This window comes from Nomascus leucogenys, chromosome 21 (assembly GCF_006542625.1).
Source record: "Nomascus leucogenys isolate Asia chromosome 21, Asia_NLE_v1, whole genome shotgun sequence".
NCBI classification, from domain to species: domain Eukaryota; kingdom Metazoa; phylum Chordata; class Mammalia; order Primates; family Hylobatidae; genus Nomascus; species Nomascus leucogenys.
Genome location: NC_044401.1, coordinates 55,587,053 through 55,609,745, shown reverse-complemented (window position 1 = coordinate 55,609,745; position 22,693 = coordinate 55,587,053). Strand labels below are relative to the sequence as shown.

General features: G+C 47.0%; 1 protein-coding gene across 5 annotated transcripts in view; it reads left to right on the top strand.

Moving 5' to 3' along the window:
* MTMR14 (myotubularin related protein 14) overlaps positions 1-22,693 on the top strand; it is a 53,247-nt gene that overhangs the window by 11,932 nt on the left and 18,622 nt on the right. For all 5 annotated transcript variants that reach the window (XM_030801726.1, XM_030801723.1, XM_030801722.1 and 2 more), the window contains exons 3-10: positions 933-1,041; positions 7,336-7,411; positions 8,055-8,115; positions 9,667-9,789; positions 11,599-11,672; positions 16,306-16,376; positions 16,955-17,029; positions 22,192-22,258. In XM_030801726.1, coding sequence (XP_030657586.1) covers positions 933-1,041; positions 7,336-7,411; positions 8,055-8,115; positions 9,667-9,789; positions 11,599-11,672; positions 16,306-16,376; positions 16,955-17,029; positions 22,192-22,258 — 656 coding nt within the window. The remainder of the gene's footprint in view (positions 1-932; positions 1,042-7,335; positions 7,412-8,054; positions 8,116-9,666; positions 9,790-11,598; positions 11,673-16,305; positions 16,377-16,954; positions 17,030-22,191; positions 22,259-22,693) is intronic.

Here is a 22,693-nt window from a genome sequence, read left to right as displayed (position 1 = left end):
GGGTTCGAGCTCCTATGAGAATATAATGCCGCCGCTGATGATCTGACAGGAGGTGGAAGTCAGACGGTAATGCTCACTTGCCCGCTGCTTATCTCCTGGTTCCTAATGGGGCACGGACTCATACTGATCTGGGTGGGGCCCAGGGCTTGGGGACTGCTTGCTCTAAAAGATCACAAAAATACATATTCAGAGTTACACAAAAAATAGATAGTCACAAAAATGGTCCTGTGATTTCCAGAGAGGGTCCCTAGGGCACCAGGTCTTATCCTGGGAGTTAAAAATTGGACACCCTAGACATAATATCCAGTTTTCTGTGTATATTTCTGAATTTTGTATATGTCTTCAGTTTAGCTCACTTTTCTTTTTATCTTAAAGTTTCAGAATTCAGAGTGATATAAGTTTTAATACCTATAATTAGCACTTTTTTTTTCCCTGAAAAACTTAATATATCTCATACCTGTAATCCCAGCACTTTGGGAGGCCGAGGTGGGCGGATCGCCTGAGGTCAGGAGTTTGAGGCCAGCCTGGCCAACATGGTGAAACCCTGTCTCTACCAAAAATAAAAATACCCAGGTGTGGTGGCTCACACCTGTAGTCACAGCATACTCAGGAGGCTGAGGCAGGAGAATTGCTTGAACCCAGGAGGCAGAGGCTGTGGTGAGCCAAGATTGCACCACTGCACTCTTAGCCTGGGCAACAACAGTGAAACTCCGTCTCAAAAAGATAGATAGATAGATAGATAGATAGATAGACAGACAGACAGACAGACAGACAGACAGACAGACAGATGATGTAAAATTTAGGAATGACATTTAATTCCAAGCAAGCATTATGTACACAGATCTAGTATGGGGGTCTGTGTGAATAAACACATATACACAAAGTGTCCACTTCAAAGTCAGTTTGACCTGCTTCTCTTGCCTGTGTGTTAGGTTTGAGAGTACCGTACAGGTGAGCAAGTTGCAAGACCTCATCCACCGCAGCAAGATGGCCCGGTGCAGAGGACGGTTTGTCTGCCCAGTAATCCTGTTCAAGGGCAAGGTAAGGCCCATACCATAGCTTCATGCTCCAAGACTCTTCTGGGGTAGCTGACTTACTGCAAAGTATAGGGGTTTTTTTTCCCTCAACATTTAGTAGCCAAGCATTGGGTGGTTACTGGGTGTTGTGGGAAGCAGTCCAGAGAAACAGACCAATTCTGACTGAAGGATGGTTCTAGGTAGGGAAGGGATGGTCACACCAGCATACCCCACCCCGTGTTCTAGAGCCAGACTGCCTAGGTTCAGATCCTGACTCTTATTTCCTGCCTATGCAAAGCCTCCTTTTCCACTCCTATAAAATGAGAATAATAATTACCTATTTCAAAGGTTTATGGATTAGATTAAATCAAATGAGTTCATATATTGTTTTTCCATTGTTTCAATTATATAATTCGCCAAGTATTTATTGTATATTATGTGCCAGACACTGCTTCAGGCCTTAAAATATATCACCATGTAAAGCAGACAAAAATCTTTATTCTCATGGAACTTATATTCTAAGGACTTTTGTTAATTTGGCTCCCCAGTTTGGTTTCATTTTTACCTATCTTTTGGTGTATGGGATGTGCCCATTTCATTGCAGATGAAACAGAGGCTCAGAGTGACTAACTTCCCTGAGTAGAGGGTACACATCAGGGCAGAGGGTAAAGGGGATTGAATGAAGACGGCTGAACGCTGAGCAGGGAGGTGGCTCTGTGTTTGCTAGGAGAGCCATTGTGACGTTTGAGCGGGGAAATTCCGAATGCAAGTAGCAGCTGGGGGAAAATTGGTCCAAGAGTAGTGGACTAACATACAGAGAGCCTCAGAGGGGAAGGGAGCGGAATTCAGTCTATTCATTCCTTTAGCTGGTATCTGAGTGCCTCTGGTCAAGGGCAGGGCAGTGGGGAGAGTCTGACTGTTGTCTCAGTCCCTGGTGTACCTTTTTTGTAAATTGGGAAAGGGGAGGAAGGAAGGGAGACTCTGCCAAAGGCTTTCTTCGGCAGATCAGTTTTAGGGAAAAGTATGTATTTCTAGGTCCTAGAAATTGATCTTCTCAAAGCTGTTGCCACTTTGGGAAGTTTTCATGTTCCCGAAAGTTATTGCAACTTTTTTTTTTTTTTTTTTTTTTTTTGTTTGAGGCGGCGTCTTGCTCTGCCATCCAGACTGGAGTGCAGTGGCGCGATCTCGGCTCACTGCAAGCTCCGCCTTCTGGGTTCACGCCATTTTCCTGCCTCAGCCTCCCGAGTAGCTGGGACTACAGGCGCCCATCACTACGCCCGGCTAATTTTTTGTATTTTCAGTAGAGACGGGGTTTCACCGTGTTAGCCAGAGTTGTCTCGATCTCCTGACCTTGTGATCCGCCCGCCTCAGCCTCCCAAAGTGCTGGGATTACAGGCGTGAGCCACCGCGCCTGGCCTGGAGTCTCTCTCTTCTGTTGCCGGGCTGGAGTGCCGTGGCCCAAGCTTGGCTCACTGCAACCTCCACCTCCCGGGTTCAACCAATTCTCCTGCCTCAGCCTCCCGAGTAGCTGGGATTACAGGAGCATGCCACCACACCCAGCTAATTTTTGTATTTTTAGTAGAGATGGGGTTTCGCCATGTTGACCAGTCTGCTCTCGAACTGCTGACCTCGGGTAATCCGCCCGCCTCAGCCTTCCAAAGTGCTGGGACTACAGGCGTGAGCCACCACGCCTGGCCTGCAGCTTCATTTTAAAGAGTACCACCCTGTGCAGCACAGTGCTTGTCATTAGAAGTTGCACAGGAGATACTCCAACCAGTGTTTCCATAGAACAGCAGTTTAAGGATATGCCTGTGAAAAGCATTCTCTCTCAAATGAGAATTAGAAATATTGCATACTAGATTCATAAAATAGATTGATAAATGTATGTTGATATAGTTAAGGCTCTGAGAAGTCCTGCAGCAGAGAGGCCTGTGTTAGGTCAGATATGTGGCTCACAGTAGGCACTTAGGAACTAGTAAGATGGTGACAGCATTATTACCAACAATACTTTAGGGACACCAACCTCTGCCAGGTTGAGGAAGAGAGAGAGGTGTGTTAAGAAATGCTTGCTTCCACAACCTAAATGTCCATCAACAGATGAATGGATAAAGAAAATATGGTACATGTATGCAATGGTGTACCATTCAGCCATGAAAAATAATGAGATCCTGTCATTTGTATTAGCATGGATAGAACTGGAGGTCATTATGTTAAGTGAAATAAGCCAGGCACAAAAAGACAAACTTCACATGTTCTCACTTATTTGAAAGCTAAAAAAAATTAAAACGAACTCATGAAGATAGTGAGTAGAATTATGGTCACCAGAGACTGGGAAAGGGTACTGACAGGAACAAGGGGGAGGAGTGGGGATGGTTAATGGGTGCAAAAATATAGTTAGAATGAATAAGATCTAGTATTTGATAGCACAACAGGGTGACTACAGTCAACAATTTATTGTACATTTAAAAATAAGAGTATAATTGGATTGTTTGTAACACAAAGAGAGGATAAATGCTTGAGGTGATGGATACCCCATTTACCCTGATGTGATTATTATGCATGGTATGCCTGTATCAAAATATCAGCCAGGCACGGTGGCTCATGCCTGTAATCCCGGCACTTTGGGAGGCCGAGGCGGGCAGATCATGAGATCAGGAGTTAGAGACCAGCCTGGCCAACATAGTGAAACCCCATCTCTAATAAAAATACAAAAAATTAGCCGGGCATGGTGGCGGGCGCCTATAATCCCAGCTACTCTGGAGGCTGAGGCAGGAGAATTGCTTGAACCCAGGAGGCAGAAGTTGCAGTGAGCTGAGATCGCGCCATTGCACTCCAGCCTGGGTGACAGTGCGAGACTCTGTCTCAAAAAAAAAAAAAGTCTCATGTACCCCATAAATAAATACATGTACCCACAAAAGTTTTTAAAACTTAAATGCTTCCAGCAGAAACAGAAAATCAAATACCGCATGTTCTCATTCATAAGTGGGAGCTAAACAGCGGGTACACATGGTCATAAAGGTGGAAACAATAGACACCAGGGACTCCAAAAAGGGGAGAGAGGAAGAGGAGGAGGAGGCAAGGGTTGAAGAGTACCTATTGGGTACTATGTTCACCATTTGGGTGATGAGTTAAATAGAAGTCTAAACCCCAGCACTACACAGTATATCCATGTAACAAACTTGCACGTGTACCCCTGAATCTAATGTTTAAGAAAAAAGAAATGCTTGCGTTCTGCTTCCTTCAAAACTCAGTTCAGCGTGGTTAGAGTAACTGAGGAACTAAGGGTTATATTTTACTTCATTTCAATTTTTTTTTTTTTTTTTTTTTTTTTTTGAGGTGGAGTCTCACTCTGTCACCCAGGCTGGAGTGCAGTGGTGCGATCTCAGCTCACTGCAAGCTCTGCCTCCCGGGTTCACGCCATTCTCCTGCCTCAGCCTCCTGAGCAGCTGGGACTACAGGTGCCCGCCACCATGCCTGGCTAATTTTTTTGTATATTTTAGTAGACAGGGTTTCACCGTGTTAGCCAGGATGGTCTCGATCTCCTAACCTCATGATCCGCCCGTCTCGGCTTCCAAAAGTGCTGGGATTACAGGTGTGAGCCACTGTGCCTGGCCCATTTCAATTTAATTTTTAAGGCTTGAAGCAATATAAAAGTTTGTTGTTGTTAAAAACAACTTTGAAATGAGCCCATATTTCCCTTAAAATGCCCAAAGTTTGTTTTTTTGTTTTTTTGTTTTTTTTTTGAGACAGTCTCTCTCTGTTGCCCAAGCTGGGGTACAGTGGTGCCATCTTGGCTCACTGTAACCTCTGCCTCCCAGGCTCTAGCGATTCTTGTGCCTCAGCCTCCCAACTAGCTGGGATTATAGGCACGTGCCTCCACACCTGGCTAATTTTGTCTTTTTAGTAGAGACTGAGTTTCACCATTTTGGCCAGGCTGGCCTCAGATGCCTGGCTTCAAGTAATCTGCCCACCCTGGCCTCCCAAAGTGCAGGATTTACAGGCGTGAGCCACCACACCTGGCCAATGCCCAAAGTTTCGCATCCTACTTATGATATGCTTTAAGTGTAAAATACACATCAAATTTTGAAGATTTAATAGAAAAAATGTAAAATACTCATTTTAAAAGTGATTACATGTTGACATAATGTCTTGGATATGATGGGTTAAGTAAAGTATATTAAATAATTTTTCAAAACTCAGTTCAAGCATTGAACAGTAAGTTCTCCTACCATTTTCTCACCAAACACTTGTGTCTGGCTTTTAGACCATTGAAACTGGAACAATTCATCTTTCTTTTTGTTTAAGAGGTGGGGAGCAGAGGTCAGAGGTTGCTGAATTAGCAAATCATACAGAGTGCTTTTCCACAGACTGTATTAGAGGCCATTCCTAGCTAGGTAAATGGAGAGCATTCAGGGTAGATCTTGCATTTTCAGTCAGGAGCCAGCTTAAAGGGCAGAGATGATGGGTTATGAGTCAGAACCATGAGGCAAAGGAACAGGTGTCTATCAAGAGGGGTCAGCCCTCCCCCAGGGGCCTTCCTGAAGAGGCTGGTTCCCCACTTGGGGACTTGGCCAACTTGTTTTTCTCCATTTGACTCGGGTTTTGCTGGCCTAGGTCTGGCTGCCTCAATTACTAAAAAGACAAGGTCAATAGAAGGGATGTGGAAGAAGAATTGGGAACAGAAAAAGGGTCTCAGAACTCAACAGCCAAAAAGAAGGCAGCTATCTGCTCTGAAAGATTTAACAGAAATAATGCAAAGGAGAGTGAGGTCAGCTGCCAGCAGCTTAGATGAAGCAGGGAGAGTGGACATGATACAAATGCCAGTGGAACAGGCAGCCACACACCCTACCAACGTCTTGATTCTTGGAAATCAAACTTCCCCCTTTGGAGTCTTAGAGGTCCTCAGCCCTTTCCTGCGGAAGCATCCACTTTACTCCTCACTACTTGACTGACTTCTTAAAGCAAGGGCTTTTAACAGGATTTGGGGATGGGTTCATCAGTGGACTTGAGAGAGCCCAGAAATCCCTGGAAATGTAAGTAGATTATGATGTGTACATATTTTTTTTTCAGGAGATAGTCCATACTTTTTATCAGATTTTCAGATTGCTTTTAGACCCACAGAAAGTTAAGTGGCCCCCACTGGAGTACATCCTACTTAAGCCAGCAGGAATGCCAGCCCTTGGTAGGCTTCCTCAGTAGGATTCCAGGACAACCTCTCCACAAACCAGCTCTTGCCCCAGCACCAATAAAGCCCCTCACTCTGTCCCAGGTTATATCCAGGTAGCTTTTCTGTTGCTGTCCCCACCCCTAGTCTGCTGCTACCTCAGATAGAGCCAGAAAGTGACCTAGTCATTCTCACGCACAACTCTTTGCTGTAGCAGCAAAACTTTCCTTCCCATTATCTTACAGGTAGAGGAGAAGCCTTCAGATGGTACTTGGCAATCTTCCAGGGATCCACTTTCCATTTGCACATTGTGTGACCCATTCAGCAGTGAGCTTCACTCCCTGTCGTGTCACCTCACAACTTCCCCATTTCCCATTGTAGTGTAACAGGATCATGTTCTCCTAGCCTTTAGCTAAATTCTGGGTTGGTTTGCCTTCCCATCACCAGATATCTCCTCCCATTCCCCTCACCCAACTAGATTTCAGCAAACACTATTTACTTAAAACAAGTAACCTTACAATTAGATATTGAAGTTTGTGCCAGTTGCCTGTTTCTAGAATTCTCTTACAGTGAATTCTTACAGTGATGAGGAAAAGAAGCCTCTAAAACATTTCTCACTCACCCCTTACCCCCGCTAGAAAGGTTGTTCCCGTCTACACTGAACAGTTCCAAATCACAGTAAGCACATAGAGTTCAGTGGGTTTGGATCAAATCCCAGCTTACCCCTCATTATATGACCTTACACATCACTTAACCTCCCTTAGCCTGTTTTTCTTCATCTGTGTAACAGCAACAATGCATGCCACCTGCCATATATCCCTCATGGGCTTGCTGTGCAATTCATTGAGAAGATGATGCGTTTTTCAGTACCATGTCCAGCACATGGTACACATGCAACAACCACCCAATCTGATCCGATCCTGTTGGTAACACTGGCGCCTCTTGTTTGGGAGTGAGACTCCCTCAGTAGAGGTTGTGGATTAAGTACTAGGGATCATCTGACTGATTGTGGCAGTCTTGATGCTGATAAAACTTTGGGGAGTGCTCCTGGGCCCATTATGCTGGCCTGGAAGAGTCAAAGGAGTCCCAGGTGTTCCTTCAACTGTGCATGCTTCAGAAAACCATCTGACCCTGAAAATGCTGTTTCTCTCTCAGCACATTTGCAGGTCGGCCACACTGGCTGGATGGGGAGAGCTGTATGGACGCTCAGGCTACAACTATTTTTTCTCAGGTGAATGTTGAACAGCATCCTCTGATGTAGAATGAGAACCCAGTCATAGAGAATAGCTACCCGGGCCGGGCGCCGTGGCTCACGCCTGTAATCTCAACACTTTGGGAGGCCAAGGTGGGCGGATCGTGAGGTCAGGAGTTCGAGACCATCCTGGCTAACACGGTGAAACCCCATCTCTACTAAAAAATAAAAAAAAATAGCCAGGTGTGGTAGTGCACACCTGTAGTCCCAGCTACTCAGGAGGCTGAGACAGGAGAATCGCTTGAACCCGGGAGGTGGAGGTTGCGGTGAGCTGAGATCACGCCACTGTACTCCAGCCTCGGTGACAGAGTGAGACTCCGTCTCAAAGAAAAAAAAAAAAAAAAAAAGAATAACCACCCATGGTCACAGTAGTATAGGTAGGGGGTCTGAGTGAGCTGGGTGGAGATCGGGGCCTTCCTTTGATCAGGGACCAGGAGACAAATAGGAGTTCACCTTAGAGGTGAAGACTACCAGGCATATGGGGGCATAGTGTGTCCTTAAGAGTAGAGCCATGTAGGCCCAGCCCACCCTCGGCACTACGGGGAAGGAGGCTGGTGAGGAGGCCCCTGTGTGGAGCCCTGGGTCACCAGTCTCAGTACTGACAGATGGGTTTCTCTGGCAGGGGGTGCAGATGATGCCTGGGCAGATGTGGAGGACGTCACGGAGGAGGACTGTGCTCTTCGGTCAGTGCTGGGTTGCTATGGTCAGGGGCTTGTGTTGGGGATGGGATGTCTGTCCAGACATGGCCATGTTCATATTGTCCGTGGGTATTTGTAACTGGTTCAGGTGAGTGGATTGGCTTCTTTCTCTTCTGTCTGCCAAGTCTGTGCCCCTGAAATATGGCTGTTGAAGTCCACTGGGTAGCAGCCAAATACGTGAGCAGTCAGTCTCCATCTTGACTGCACATCTGGATTCACAGAGAACATCCCACTCTTGGGGTTCCTGGTAATGCAGGCCTGAAATAGGGCCCAGACATCTATATTTGTTTTAAAGCCCCACAGAGTTGCCAGTTTGCAGCTATGATGCTGACTACCAACCTGCCAGATCTCACCCAGTACACCTGGTACTGAGGCACAGGGCAAGGGCTACAGTCCATACATAGGGGACATGAGGTCTAGCCTGGAAGGCATATTTGGAGACCAGATGTGTCACAGCTGCATGATTGGTACTACACGTAAGAAGAGCTTGGTACAGAACAGGAGTTTGAGTCCCTATAAAAGGAGGAAATGGGCTGGTTCACACTCTTCCTATCCCCTTTCCAAATGTTTGTAGAAAACAGTACTACAGGATATTTTAGAAAAGCTCCTTTGCATGGTTTGTACCACGTGGGAAGTCTTTAACTGGTGTCAAGCATCTCTGGAATGCACACAAGCACCCTAGTTAAGATCAGCTTCCCAAATCATAGTTCAGTTCATGAAAGGGCATCTTGCTATGCCCAGGTTCTGCCTGTTAGTTCTGAAAGCAGCGGCTCTGGCTTGTGCTCAAGAATGTTTGGCTCTTCTCCCTAGATCAGGTGACCTCTGCCCAGCCAGGTCACCATCTTCAGCATACACTGTTCTTGGCAAGGAAACTGCTGGGGACAACAAAGCTGTGTGGATTAAAAAATAAAAAAGTAATGGTGACTGTTTATGCTTTCTACTTCTGCCTATATCTGCAGGGCTGATCAAAAGGCGACACTGAGATAGAAAAATTTTATCTTTCTCTTTGCTTCATCGGCCTGCTAGGTAGAGGGAATTTACTTGCTAGTATTTCATAATCAGTTGATAAAATAGCTCTAAAAACTTTATTTCTACAAGAATTTCAGACTGCTACATTATGAGCAAGTCATGTGGCTAAAAATGGTCATAAATGGGGGAAAAGGAGGGAGTGGAAGGAGATCAATTCTAATGGAAATGGGAAGCTTCTATCAGCCACCAGCCTGCTGCATTTTAGAACGCTGAGATTATCTTGAGTCTTCTGGCTTAATGTCAAGCAATGCCAGAAAGTCCTTTTCCATTTCCACCTGCAAATTTTTCCTCTTTGAAATACATCCCAGAGATTGGGGTAATCTCTTAGTCACTTTCCCTGCAACCTCTCTGAAATCAGTTGTCCTGTTTGGCACCCATGTGTCCACCTAGCACACACCCCAGCTTCTGGAGAAGAGTGACATCCATACTTCCCTGAATGAGTGCCCACCCCCAAGCTCCTGTGAGTGAACATGCCATGTAACTTCTCCCTCTGGCTCTTTATTTCAGAAGTGGTGACACGCATCTTTTTGATAAGGTCAGAGGCTATGACATCAAGCTGCTTCGATACCTGTCAGTCAAATACATCTGTGACCTGATGGTGGAGAACAAGAAGGTGAAGTTTGGCATGAAGTAAGTACAGGCGCCCACCACAAAATGAGCAGAGGCAATGTGTACAGATTTGCAGGGCTGGCGTTAGTATGTAGCTGTCACTGTGTGCTGGCCTTCTTACAAAGGGCTTTCTGTACATTATCTCACTGTATCTTCAGACAGCCCTACAAAACAGGTACCAGTGTCCCCCTTTTACAGATACTGAAGCACAGAGAGATGAAGTAGCTTGCTCAGGTTGTATGTTAGTGACTGAGGCAGCCATCAGTTTCTTCCCAGTGCTCTGTTGCCACCTTCTCTTACATATCTCTGTATTTTTTTTTTCCGGCTCCAAGTTCTATGCCATGTGTGGTAGATTAGAATCTCTTAATTTTTTTTATTTATTTTTCATAGTGACAGAGTCTTTGTTGCCTAAAGTGGTCTCAAACATGTGGCCTTAAGCAGTCCTCCTGCCTCAGCTTCCCAAAGTGCTGGGATTACAAGAATGAGCCACTGTGCCTGGTCCTGGAATTCCTTTTAAAATTGAACAAAAAAATCAGCATATATTCAAATTTTACTTCAGTGACTGCTGTCATATAAAAATAACACATATGGACCAAATTCAAATGTAAGAAGTCAAAACTAGGGCGCAGTGGCTCACGCTTGTAATCCCAGCACTTCGGGAGGCCGAGGCAGGCGGATCACGAGGTCAGGAGATCGAGACCACAGTGAAACCCCGTCTCTACTAAAAATACAAAAAAAAAAAAAAAAATTAGCCAGGCGTGGTGGCGGGTGCCTGTAGTCCCAGCTACTCGGAGAGGCTGAGGCAGGAGAATGGCTTGAACTCGGGAGGCGGAGCTTGCAGTGAGCCGAGATTGCGCCACTGCACGCCAGCCTGGGCGACACAGCGAGACTCCGTCTCAAAAAAAAAAAAAAAAAAAAAAAGTCAAAACTAAAAAATAGAGCCTGGGTTAGTGATGAGACTATAGGAGCTTTTTCCAACATTTTGTTTTTTAAATGTTTTTAAATGGTCCTAAAAGGTGGTCTTAGAAAATAAGGCATACTGAGGCTAAAGTTAGAGCTCATCTATCTGCAGATCTGAATATTGCCTTATTCCTCCCTTCCTTTATCTGTCAGAGTCCCCAGTGTTTATTTTCAGATGCTGTTTGTTCACCCTGTTTAGAAGTGGGCTCAGTGACTATTAGAGAAGACAGGAGAGCAGAAAAAAAGCGTTCCCATAGGATCATATTATTTGGCTCTCATCTCACCCCTGGGTCAGAGTGGCTACACTGTGTGCATTTTGGGGTCAGGTGGAAGGTTGTTCCCCACCTTTAGGCTCTGATTGAGGCTTGCTGTAGTATTAGAGGGGAAGTAACTTCCCTTGCTTGATATGTTGGAATAGGGGCAGAGAAGGTAGAGTTCTTTTTTTGAGATGGAGCCTCACTCTGTCACCCCAGCTGGAGTGCAGTGGCGCAATCTTGGCTCACTGCAACCATCTGCCTCCTGGGTTCAAGCAATTCTCCTGCTTCAGCGTCCTGATTAGCTGGGATTACGGGAGCACGCCACCACACCCAGCTAATTTTTTATATTTTTGATAGAGACAATGTTTCACCATGTTGTCCAGGCTGGTCTTGACGGGTTTCTCCATGTTGGGAACATGACCTCCAGCCGATGCATCTGGCTGAAGTTATATTTCTTAATTGTACAAAGTAGGCACTGCTGAAGGGAATTATTAACATTGAAGAATAGTTTTTTAGCAGAAGCTTCACTTGTGATTATAACCCTTATTTGGGGAATGGTGTGTGTTTGTGTGTGTGTTGCGACACTGTAACACGTTGTGTCTTTGTCTTGTAGTGTAACCTCCTCTGAGAAGGTGGACAAAGCCCAGCGCTATGCCGACTTCACTCTCCTCTCCATCCCGTATCCAGGTAGGGGGCTTTCTTCCAGTGGCAGGCATCCTAGGACTGGGTACCTGGGGGGCCATGAGCAAGCCCTCTCTACTTAGTTACACTGGTGCCCTGGGAGCTTTCCTGGAGGGTTTGTGTCAGGCAGTGTAGGACATTTTGGTTCCCAGTCACAGGCCACACTAAGCATAGGATAGTGTCCTGGGGAAGGGGCTTTCCGCTCAAGGGGTCTAGGGATTTTGTACTGTCACTGGTCCTAGCCACAGCCTTGAGTGAAGTACTTCACCCCTCCAAGCCTCAAGTTTTCTCAGGAACTTGGAACGATTTAGCTCAGTTTTGATTTATATGAAAGTGGTCTGTGCATGAAAATACTGTTTAAGTGTAAAATGACACTATTAGTACTCTGTGTGAGCAACTACACTTGCTGCTCTAGCCTGAGTGGATGTCATCCTTTGGGTGCATGTCTTGAAGTGATTGAGTTATTTGTGGAAATTGCCCCAGGCAAGGCTATTCTGGTGGTAGAAGAACACATAATTGCTATGTTCCCAGTAACTGGACAGTGGCCACACCATGTTGCAAAGCACATTGGTATCCACAAAGCTGCATTTGTTCCTGGCACATAAAAGTGTGTGCAACCTGTGGCCAGGGCTGTATTCTCTGCACTGGATATTAAAGCTGTTGGTCTAGTGTGTAGTATTCAAGTTTTCTGGCAATACCTGCCTGTTCAGCAAGGGAGGCCAAGGACCTCTAACAGTGCAAGATGTTGTCAGTAGACAACAGGGAGTAATATACTCTTTCTCCTTAAAACCTCTCTCCTATTTCTCAGCACCAGCATCTGCCTTCAGTGTTGTGTTGGACCTTATCTCCTAAATCTTGGGGCCACATAGCCAGGAGCAAGGGCAGGCAGGTTCATCTAGTGCCTTGTGAGAGGGGTGTCCTCATCATGTGCAAGCTGGTGGTATCCAAACTCCAGCCCCTGGTAACCCAGCATCTCTACAGGGGACTTCACCTGAGTCTGTTCACTGTTCTCTGCTAGCATAGTATTTGGTGCCACATAGAACCGGGCAGGAATCCCAGCCCTAGCACTGTGTCTCCTTGAACAAGTCCTGTAACCCTTCTGAGCATCAGTTTCCTCGTTAATAAAATGAAGATAATGGTGCTTATTTCAGAGTGAAGTGCCAGACCCCTCCGTAACAGGTGTCCTGTAAATTATAGGCCTAACGATGAGTAGTTGGGAAAGCTTCAGGGAACCTCCTCTTCCCTAAAAGCAAGTTTAGGCTGATGCAGATGATGATGATGATGATGATGATGATGATGATGATGATGATGATAACGATGCTGGAGTGAGCTTGGCAGTATCAGACCCACACTGATGGGTGTATCCTACCTAAGGGGGTCCACACTGGAACCATTGGGTAATGCCATAGCTGGTTTTCAGGCATAGTTTCCAGCTCCCAGGAGATGCTTTGGGGGTTCCACAGACTGAACTCTGCAGGTTTGCACTGCCTGAGGAACCAGGCATCACTTCGTTTAAATTTAGGTTCCAAGTAGGACTTGGTTTGGAAAAAATAGTTTTGCTAGTAGTATAAATACCATTGCTCCAAAATAGTAGCACAGTGTCCTTTCTGCTGTAGTTTGGCAACTTGTTACAAGACTCCCAAAATGTTATCACCCTTTGACCCAGGTATTTTTCTAATAATTGGTCATTAGGCTATAATTCAGCCACTTGGTGTTGAGGACGTTCATCATGATGTCTGTTTGTAATAGCAAAACAAGAAATGTTTTCACTAATCAGAATAATGATTGAATGATGGCACATCCCTCAGTAGAATGAAATATTGTGTAGTCATAGAAGAATCGAAAGTGGGCTGGGCATGATGGCTCACGCCTTTAATCTCAGCACTTTGGGAGGCCTATGCAGTAAGATTGCTTGAGCCCAGGAGTTCAAGACCAGCCTGGGAAACAGCGACACTCTGTCTCTACCAAAAAAAAAAAAAAAAAAAAAGAAAATGCTTACACTTTTTGACATGGAAAACATCACAGAGCTTAAGATAAGCAGGATACAGAATCACATAGTACACTCTCAACTAAGTAAAGGAAACTGTGCTTATAAAAAAGGCTTAAAAGGAAGTGTGCCAAAATGTTAAGATGCCTGAATGCTTTCCCCAAAGCTTTTTTTGTTTTAAAAGGCATCAAAAGCCAAGCGCGGTGGCTCACATCTATAATCCCAGCACTTTGGGAGGCCGAGGCAGGCAGATCACCTGAGGCAGGGAGTTCAAGACCAGCCTGACCAACATGGAGAAACCCTATCTCTACTAAAAATACAAAATTAGCCGGGCATGGTGGCGCATGCCTGTAATCCCAGCTACTTGGGAGGCTGAGGCAGGAGAATCGCTTGAACCCGGGAGGCGGAGGTTGCAGTGAGCCAGGATTGTGCCATTGCATTCCAGTCTGGACAACAAGAGCGAAACTCCGTCTCAAAACAAAAATAAAAACAAAAACAAATAAAAGGTACCAAAAGAGACCAAAATTTGTATGTACTGCATCTGACGGTGTATGTGTGTTAGGGAGGGTAATGAGGATCAATTAAAAAAAAGCTGGAGATGGGGTGAGACACCATTGCACACCCAAATAAGGGGGACAGGAGAATCACTTTTTATTTGATAGACTTATGTTCTTGTGGGTTTTTTTTTACATCTATTACTTTATAATAAGAAAAAAAAATAAAATTACTATTATCCAAACCAAGTCACAAGCTGCACTTTGATGCTGTTTAAGGAATCTCAGTTGAGCCCTGTGATGACTTTGAGGCTCAAACAGGTACTCAGTAGTCTCAGTTCTAGATGTGTCACACTATCTTGGGCCCTTGGAAATGAGAAGTATTCTGGGATCATTTCTTTCAGCACACCAAAATAGATGGGCCCAAATTCTGCAGCACAAATCTAATTTGTTTCCTCCTTGAGTGAATGGCCCTTCTCAGCCTGCTTTTGGTCCCTCTTCTCTTGCCTGACAGTGGTTCAGAAGCCTATTCAGGTAATGAACATTGGGCATTGCCCTGAGTAGAGTCTATTTTAATTCTGTTTCTCACAAAAACTGCCTCTGCATCATAGGTGGGTCTGAGCTCAGCCTAAGGCCTGCAGTGTTGATTTGAGCAGCTAGAGTTGGGAAAACAGCACTTCACAAGAGCTCTGAGGGATAATTGCTGTCTCTCCTCAACCTGGGCTCATAACTAAGGGCCTCTGTCTGAGATCTATAATTCTTCTTTCTCCCAGTGAGGCTCCCAAGAATAGGCTAAAGTGTTATGGCTGAGGATTATTTCCAGACTTCTCGAGGCCTGGGGATTAGAGTGCAGGGTGTGTATGGAATGAAAGCCACTTCTGGAAAACATGGGCTGGGTCTCCAGGGAAGCTTTCCTATCTTCCCTGAGGTGGCCTCAGACAGGGACTTGGCCCAAGAATTGCTGCGACATTCCATGTGAATCTTCTTTGTGGCTGCTTCCCTTGAATTTGGACAATTGTTTTTTTGCCTCTGGGGCCTCACCAGACTTGGAGGTGTGGCCAAAGCCACCTGCCGCCTGAAGTTTGTGTAGAGGCCCTGATTGAGGTGCTGAGAATAACTGCAAGTTAGCCAAGTGCCTTCTCCTACCGTATTTCTTGAAGCCACCAGGAGCTCCTTGGAGGACTAGATGTTCACTGTGCTATGGTCAGACTCAACAGGGGCAGGCCACAGCCTAGGGGGCAAGACGCATTCTCTCTGACCAAGGCTGCCAACACCAAGCACAGAGCAAAGTAGTTGACTTCAAGCTGTGGGCTGGCACTGTGGGCTCTTGTTGCAATGGCAGCGTGATGACAATAGTGTGCTGCCATTTGAGTGTCACTTGGACCAGTGCTGTGCTAGGTGTTTTATATGTATTATGTCATCCTTAAACAGCCATTTTACAAATGACAAAATCAAGGCTTAGAGACATTAAACAACTTGTTCAGCATTACAGTGTTAAGTAAAAAGCTGAGATTTTAAGCTGGGAATGTTGCCAAAGCCCTATTCTCTCCAGTGTTTCTCTCTCTATTCCCGAGGGCTTGTCCTGGTGGAGTTACTTATGATTTTTCCACCAAATAATACAGAAAAGTGCCTCTTTGCTTGCTTTGTTGGGCATGGCAGTGTCTCTTGAGCACCAGGTTTTAGGCACTGTCCGTGGGCCTTTCCAATATGTTAGGATGTTCAGTCTTCACTAAAAGCCTGCAAGGCTAGCATTATTTGCCCCCATTTTAGAGATGAGGAAGAGTGATCCTCTGCAGCTAGGCTGCAGTGTGAGTCATGCCTTTGTTTACTGGGATTGGCACTACAGAGACCTGTAGGACAAAGTGGGGCAAGTGACTGGTGACCAGTGAACATAGATGGAGAAAGTTACAAAGAGGCTGAGAGCAGGTGGTGCCTTGTGGAAAAGGCATGCAGCCAGGAAACCAGAGGGGCCCTAGAGGCTCACCCCTGGCTTTTGCCCACCCATGTCAGCCTTGGCCTCACTGGAGCCACTAGTTTGGAGAAGTGTGAGCTGGCGGCCCCCTTTCCACAGCACTCAGGGACCTGGGTCTGGCCAGGGCTGTGTCAGAAGACTTTGGGCTGGGAAGGGAGGTGTCATAACTCTGCCCTTCTTTTCCAGGCTGTGAATTTTTCAAGGAATATAAAGATCGGGATTATATGGCAGAAGGGCTCATATTTAACTGGAAGCAGGTATGAGCAATAACATACATCAAATTGGGTCTATGTCTCTTTGTAAAGGGAGGCCAGGGAGAACAACAAGCAGTCTTTGGGGAAAATAACTCCTCTTTCCTTTCTCCCCTGATTGTTTCTGTCTTCCTCTCCCTCTTCTCCTTGTCTATACATGTTAAATTTTCATCATTTTACTTTCCTCCCCCTTTTATTTCTCTTTTGTTTAAGGGAATTTTTCAGAAACAAGATAGGAAAAGCCCTTCCCTTCTGTACTCTCTGTGTGAAAGCTGGGGGCAGCATTCTTTGCCTTCCTTAGCCTGTAGGGGCAAGCTATGGGAAACCTGCCAGAAGCTGACCACATGTTGATCTTGCATGTTTCAGCAACAGACATCAAATGTCCGACTGAAAAACTCCTACTCAGCCATAATGATCTGGTCACATTGATTTTTAAGCTGTCACTCCCAGGTAGCACAGGTATCTGGCCCAGAAAAGGCAAGCACTGCCTGTGGTAGTCACAGCCTCAGGACTGCAAGCTTCTCCATCACCTCAGCCTCCTCTGGTGGCCAACCCACATCTCACAGGAGTCTTTCTGTCCCCAGGACTACGTTGATGCCCCATTGAGCATCCCCAACTTCCTGACTCACTCTCTGAACATTGACTGGAGCCAGTATCAGGTAAGGGGCCTGACTCAAGCATTGAGGGCAGGATAAGGGATAAGGGAGTGGGGACCAAGGAGACTCCTGATGCCTGCCCCACAAGGCCCTCGTGTGTTTGCCTGATGGGCTGGCTTGTGCACTCAGATATGCCTTTGGCCCTCTCTCCTCTCAGAAAGGAGGAATTGCGTGTCCGTTCACCTATCTCCTGATTTGCTCATGTCCCAGAAAATCAAAGCTTTCTGAACGTGACTCATTCAAAGATTTGCATCCACCAGGGGGTTCTGTTTCCAGAGGACCTCATAGAGTCTGCTATTCCAGATCTGGGCTTTAGTTACTTTTACATTTTTCCTTTTAAATTTGTGTTCAGCCAGAGGAAATACAGAGCTGCCTGACCTCATTTGATTATAGAAACATTAAAATTACTTCCACCATGCTCTTCTCCGTCACTGCACACCATGGAAGGGGCCTCTAGTCTTCCTGGAAACATCTCTCTACCCTTAGCCCACACAGTCTGAAGGCTGCCAGCAGCTTTGCTTGCCACTTGCTTCAGACAGAACAAGTAGTTTTGTTTTTCTGCGACCTTTCCCATGTCCTGTTCCTCTGCCTGGCTGCCACCTCTCAGCTTCCTCTTGTCTGGCTGACATACTGCCCTTCAGGCTTTGGCTCGAGTGTCTGCTTCAGGAAGACTTCCCTGATCTGCCTCTTCCTTATCCCTGGCGAGTTGGATGCCTGCATCTATATTCCCATTAACCCCCTGGGCACATCCATCATGGAATTTTCCACTGAGCTGTAGTCACTGATTTAGAGATCTGCTTCCCTGAAATCCTGGAGGACAGGGACCCACAGCTTGTGTATCCCAGCACAGAAACAGGCACAGAGCCTAGAACTTGAAAAACTGAGCCAGTGAGCAACAGAAAACATTCTGCCTCCCTGCTAGTTTCCCCTGTCCCCAGGTCTGGACAGCTCCCACCCAGCCTTGAGATCTCTCTTTCTTTGAAAGGCTGACCCGTCTATGTTAAGCAACTGGGTGCTCCTAGATCACCAATGTCAGTACCCTGTTGTCCTGATAGCAGCAAGGTCTGTCTTGTTTTCTCTATGTATATCCAGCCCCTAATCACAAGGTTTATGCTCACAGCAACTGTTTGAGTGTATGAAGTAGGGTGATGTCAGGGTTCCCCTGTGCAGGTGTTTGCAAGAGAGGGAGCACTGGGGAGGAAGGCAGACCAGTTGTTTGTTATAGTCTGGAAGCCTGGAGAAGGAACAGGTTTGAGGTACCTGTGCTATGGTCTCATGTCCCAGGCTGTGCCTAGACAGACTGAGTAGATAAAAGAACTGGCAGGCTTCCTTCTTTATGTGCTGCATGCAGAGGTCAAGTAGACTCTGCCCCAAGCCACCCTCTTTCTGGTCCCTTTCGGCACCATTTTTTCTCCTTATGCAGGTACAAACTGGATCTGATGAACTACTCAGCAAATGAGATGTGACAGTTCCAGGCACTGGTCCCGCCAAGGATGTTTGCCTCTTTAGGAAGGGGTCCTGTGCGTGTGAGGAGGTACTCTGCTTAGTAGATGCAGGCCCTGGATCTAGGTCCCAGCTTGCCTGGCCCTTCCCGCAAGGCTCTGTGGCCTTGAACAGATGACCTCACTTCCCCCTGAAAATGGTGTTGGCAGTACCTATTTCAGAGTTGTGCCAGGCTCAAATATGATCACTGCTTGAAAGGGACTCCTGAACTGAAATACCAGACAGATTGTAATGGTAATTATGAAGAGGCTGCTAGCTAGCTAATTCAGGGAAGTGAACACTGATAAACTTCCAGGCGTGAAGGCAGCAGGGCTGGAGTGTAGCAGGCAGGCAGGCGCCTCCCAAGAGGCCACCTCTTCGGTGTTGCTCGACCTGTTTGTCTCACTGGGGCTCCTAGCATCCTCTTCCTTGGCTGGGTGTGGGCTCTGCCCTTTCTGCCCACAAAGCCCTGGGGTGCCGGTACCCTGTTCCTTTTCACCATCTCCCCAGGTGATCTCATCCGTCGTCCACACCATGAGCCCACAGCCAGGCCTCTCTGATCCATACCTGCATCACCTTTTACACATGTCCCTTCAGGCGGCCCCTCAGACTCAAGCTGTCCAGAGTACAGTTGACTGTGGCCCACCATTTACCCAGATGCTCACACCTGAAACTCGAGTTCTTTGCTCCCACCACATCTGTCACCAGCTCCCATCGGTTCTCTAGTCTCTGCCTCTGGTGCAACTGCAGTCCTTCTTGCCCTCGTCTCCCGTGCAGTGCCTAGCTCAGGCCACCACTGTCTCAGTGCATCTCACAGCTGAACATGGGGCCTCACTGAGGAGTAACTAGATATGAAATGCTCAGATAGCAAGCACTGAAATGATAGAGCAGGGCCATCATTGTCACCCTTGCCTTAAAACCTACCACTGACTTCCCATTTTCCTCAGAATACAATGCAAGAACTTGTACATGGCCTACCCAGCTCCATGCAGTCTGGTCTTGCCTGTTCTTGTGACCAGCTGATCTTCCTGCAGCCCCACTGGCCTCCCTTCAGCTCCTTAAGAAGGCAGCCCATGGCCGGGCACGGTGGCTCATGCCTGTAATCCTAGTACTTTAGGAGGCCAAGGTGGGCGGATCATGAGGGTAGGAGATCGAGACCATCCTGGCTAACACGGTGAAACCCGATCTCTACTAAAAAATTAGCCAGGCGTGGTGGCGGGCGCCTGTAGTTCCAGCTACTCCGGAGACTGAGGCAGGAGAATAGCATGAACCCGGGAGGCGGAGCTTGCAGTGAGCCGAGATCATGCCACTATACTCCAGCCTGGGCGACAGAGCGAGACTCCATCTCAAAAAAAAAGAAGGCAGCCCTCTCCAGGTTCGCACATGCTGTTTTCTCTGCCAGAAACACATGTCTCCTTTCTCTGTTTCTTATGCTGTCTCATGTCATCACCTCTCAGAAGCCTTCTCTGATGTCCCTACAGATCAGGCTCGGCTCTCCAGTCACATGGTTGCACAGCATCCTAGAGGTCTCCTTTTAGTTGCACACCTGCAGTGGTTAGCTTTGTCTTCCCTCTCCCGTGACTCCATGAGGGCTGAGGTCGTATTCATCCTTGTGTGCCTGGTGCGAGGCCCTTCAGGAGGCATGCAGTGTGAGGCTCACTGAATGAATGAATGAATGAGTGAATGAATGAATGATAGGAGCAGTTGTGGCAGGACACATGTGTCTTGCTGCCCTCTATGTAACCAAATTGAATTCCATAGAGGATGCCCCTTCTTTCTGTGTCCTAAGACCCCTCCCTGGGGCTGCTGTCCCTCAGGCACTCAGCATTGCCCCAGTATGAACAAGCAGCAAGGAACATTCTGCAATGACCTCCTAGTCCCTGAGCACTAAGCCTTAGAGATGCCAAAGCAGCCTCTGCCCTCATGGAGATTAGACTAGGAAAAGAGGCAACAAGGTAACTATCACCTACATTACAGTTTTCACCAGTGGTCACAGAAACCCCAAAGAGAAGATAATTGGGCTGGGCCTTTGAAGGATGAATAGGAGTTTGCCAACCAGGAGAAAGAGTACTCTAGGCATAGAAACATAAGCAGAGGCATGGCATTCAGCTCAGCTCCTAGAGACTTTTTCATGAAGCACATAGGATGAGAGAGTCAGGCACGAGCCTAGTTTTTTTTTTTTTTTTTTTTTTTTAGCATATCTCCTCGATCCTCACTTTGAGCAGTTCCTTCAGACTTCTGCTTCTTACTCTGGTGTTATAGGAAGAGTACCTACAGTGATTAAGAATGTGGACTTTGGAGTCTGGCAGGGCTGGATTTATCCTTCAGCTCAGCCGTGTGACCTTGGGCCTCTACCAGCCCAGCCCTCCCCAGCCTGTAGCTCCTGCCCCAGCCCTGGGAACTTGCTTCCCCTCCCTGATGGTCAGCATCTCCTCCAGACAGCTGTCATGGTGGCTGGCATTCCGCAGCTCTCTTGTCCTCGGTGGGGCCTGCCCTCCCCGGCTGCTGCAGTCTTCCCCCAGCCCACCTGATGCTCACTGGGCTTGATGCAGTGCAGCTCTTACCTTCCTCTCCTGCTTTTCCTTGCCCTGTGAGAATCATTGCTCCATTGGCAATGGTGTGTCTGACACGTTGAGCCAGATGAGTTGAGAGACCCCTTGTGCAGCTACTGATAATGACTTTATTAGCACAGCACTACAGCGCCTGTCTCTGGAGTCACTAAAAGTGGGTCAGAACTCTCCAGGGGCATGGGAGGGTCAGTTAAATGAGCCTGTTTTAAATTCCTGGGAAAGCCACTCCAATTACAGGTGCCGTGTTCCCCCTCCCCTTGGGAAGTGCTGTCTTGCTGGCATGCGTCACCCTCTCTGCACAGCCCCAGAACACTGCTAAGCAATTGTATCTTAAGAGAACAGAGGCTGCCCCAGCTAGGGAAAAGGGTGCCGCAAAACTGGGTCAGGCCCTTCCATGGAGTTCCAGGTTCTGAGTGGGCTGTTTCTTAGCGGGTCTGGACTAGACCTTGCACTTGGGCTAGAACAGAGGTTCTCATCTCTTTAAGGCTTTTGCTTAATTTTCCATCTCCCACCTCATGGGCCTCCTTTTTTAAAAGACTTTCCCTGCCAGACAGATTCCATTTATTATTCATCAAAAGATAGTATGCAGTAAATAGCAATGAAAAGCAAATGAAGCATGTTTGAAAAGGTTGATGTTTTAGTTTCTGTGATGTGATGGCAAATGAAGGAATGAATCTTTTTATGTGGCCATTTGGAGACATTGGCCACAGCCTCAGGGCTCTTCATTTACCTTTACTGACTTCCTGGACAGCCACACCAGGAGCCCAGCACTTAGGGAACCCTAATGTGGGCAGGGGGCTCTGGGTCACCCTGGCCCCAGCATCCCTTTCTGTTCCTCAGTCTCACATTGGGTCAGACCCCCCCCCCGCCCCCCGCCACGAGTAGGGGGTCCACAGGCTGAGGGGTGGAGGGAGAGGTGGTAGGAGCTGCTGGAGATGGAATATGAATGTCCCAGATTATCTGGGATTCAAAACCTATGGTTTGTAACCAAGGGCCTTGTGTAGTTGTTGCCCCAGAATAACTCTTGGCATTTTATTTTTTAAATACTTTAAATTCTAAATCTGAGTTAATGTCCATTCTTAGACTCCTTTTCTTCTCACTTTTCTCCAACAGTGTTGGGACCTGGTGCAACAAACACAAAACTACCTGAAGCTGCTGCTTTCCTTAGTTAACAGTGATGGTGAGTCTGTCTCCTCCAGAGCCCTCGAGCCACTGCACCCTTGGGGAGTTCCCAGTTCATTCTACCTCAACTGTATGTTTGTTGGAGTCACACACCTAACTTTTGTGCTGCGGGAGAGGGATTTGGGGAGTTCCTAGAATCCCAGAGGCTGGGTGGGATTTGTCCATTGGTGGCTTTATTCCATGTCCTCAAAATCCTGGAAAACAAAATTAAGAACTCATTGCCATCTCTGCCGTGCACAGGGTATTTTCACACTGGCTCAGCATTGCACATCAGCATTGTGTGTGGGGCCAGGATGGGCCTCTCATTCAGAAAGATGAGGCATGAGATGAGAGGATCAATCCGGGCTGCTCAGCGGATGCACACAGCCTGTAGAGGCCCTGTTCTCCAGAGTCCTCCACCCAGTTTGGCTGTTTTGATTGGATGGGCCTGGCT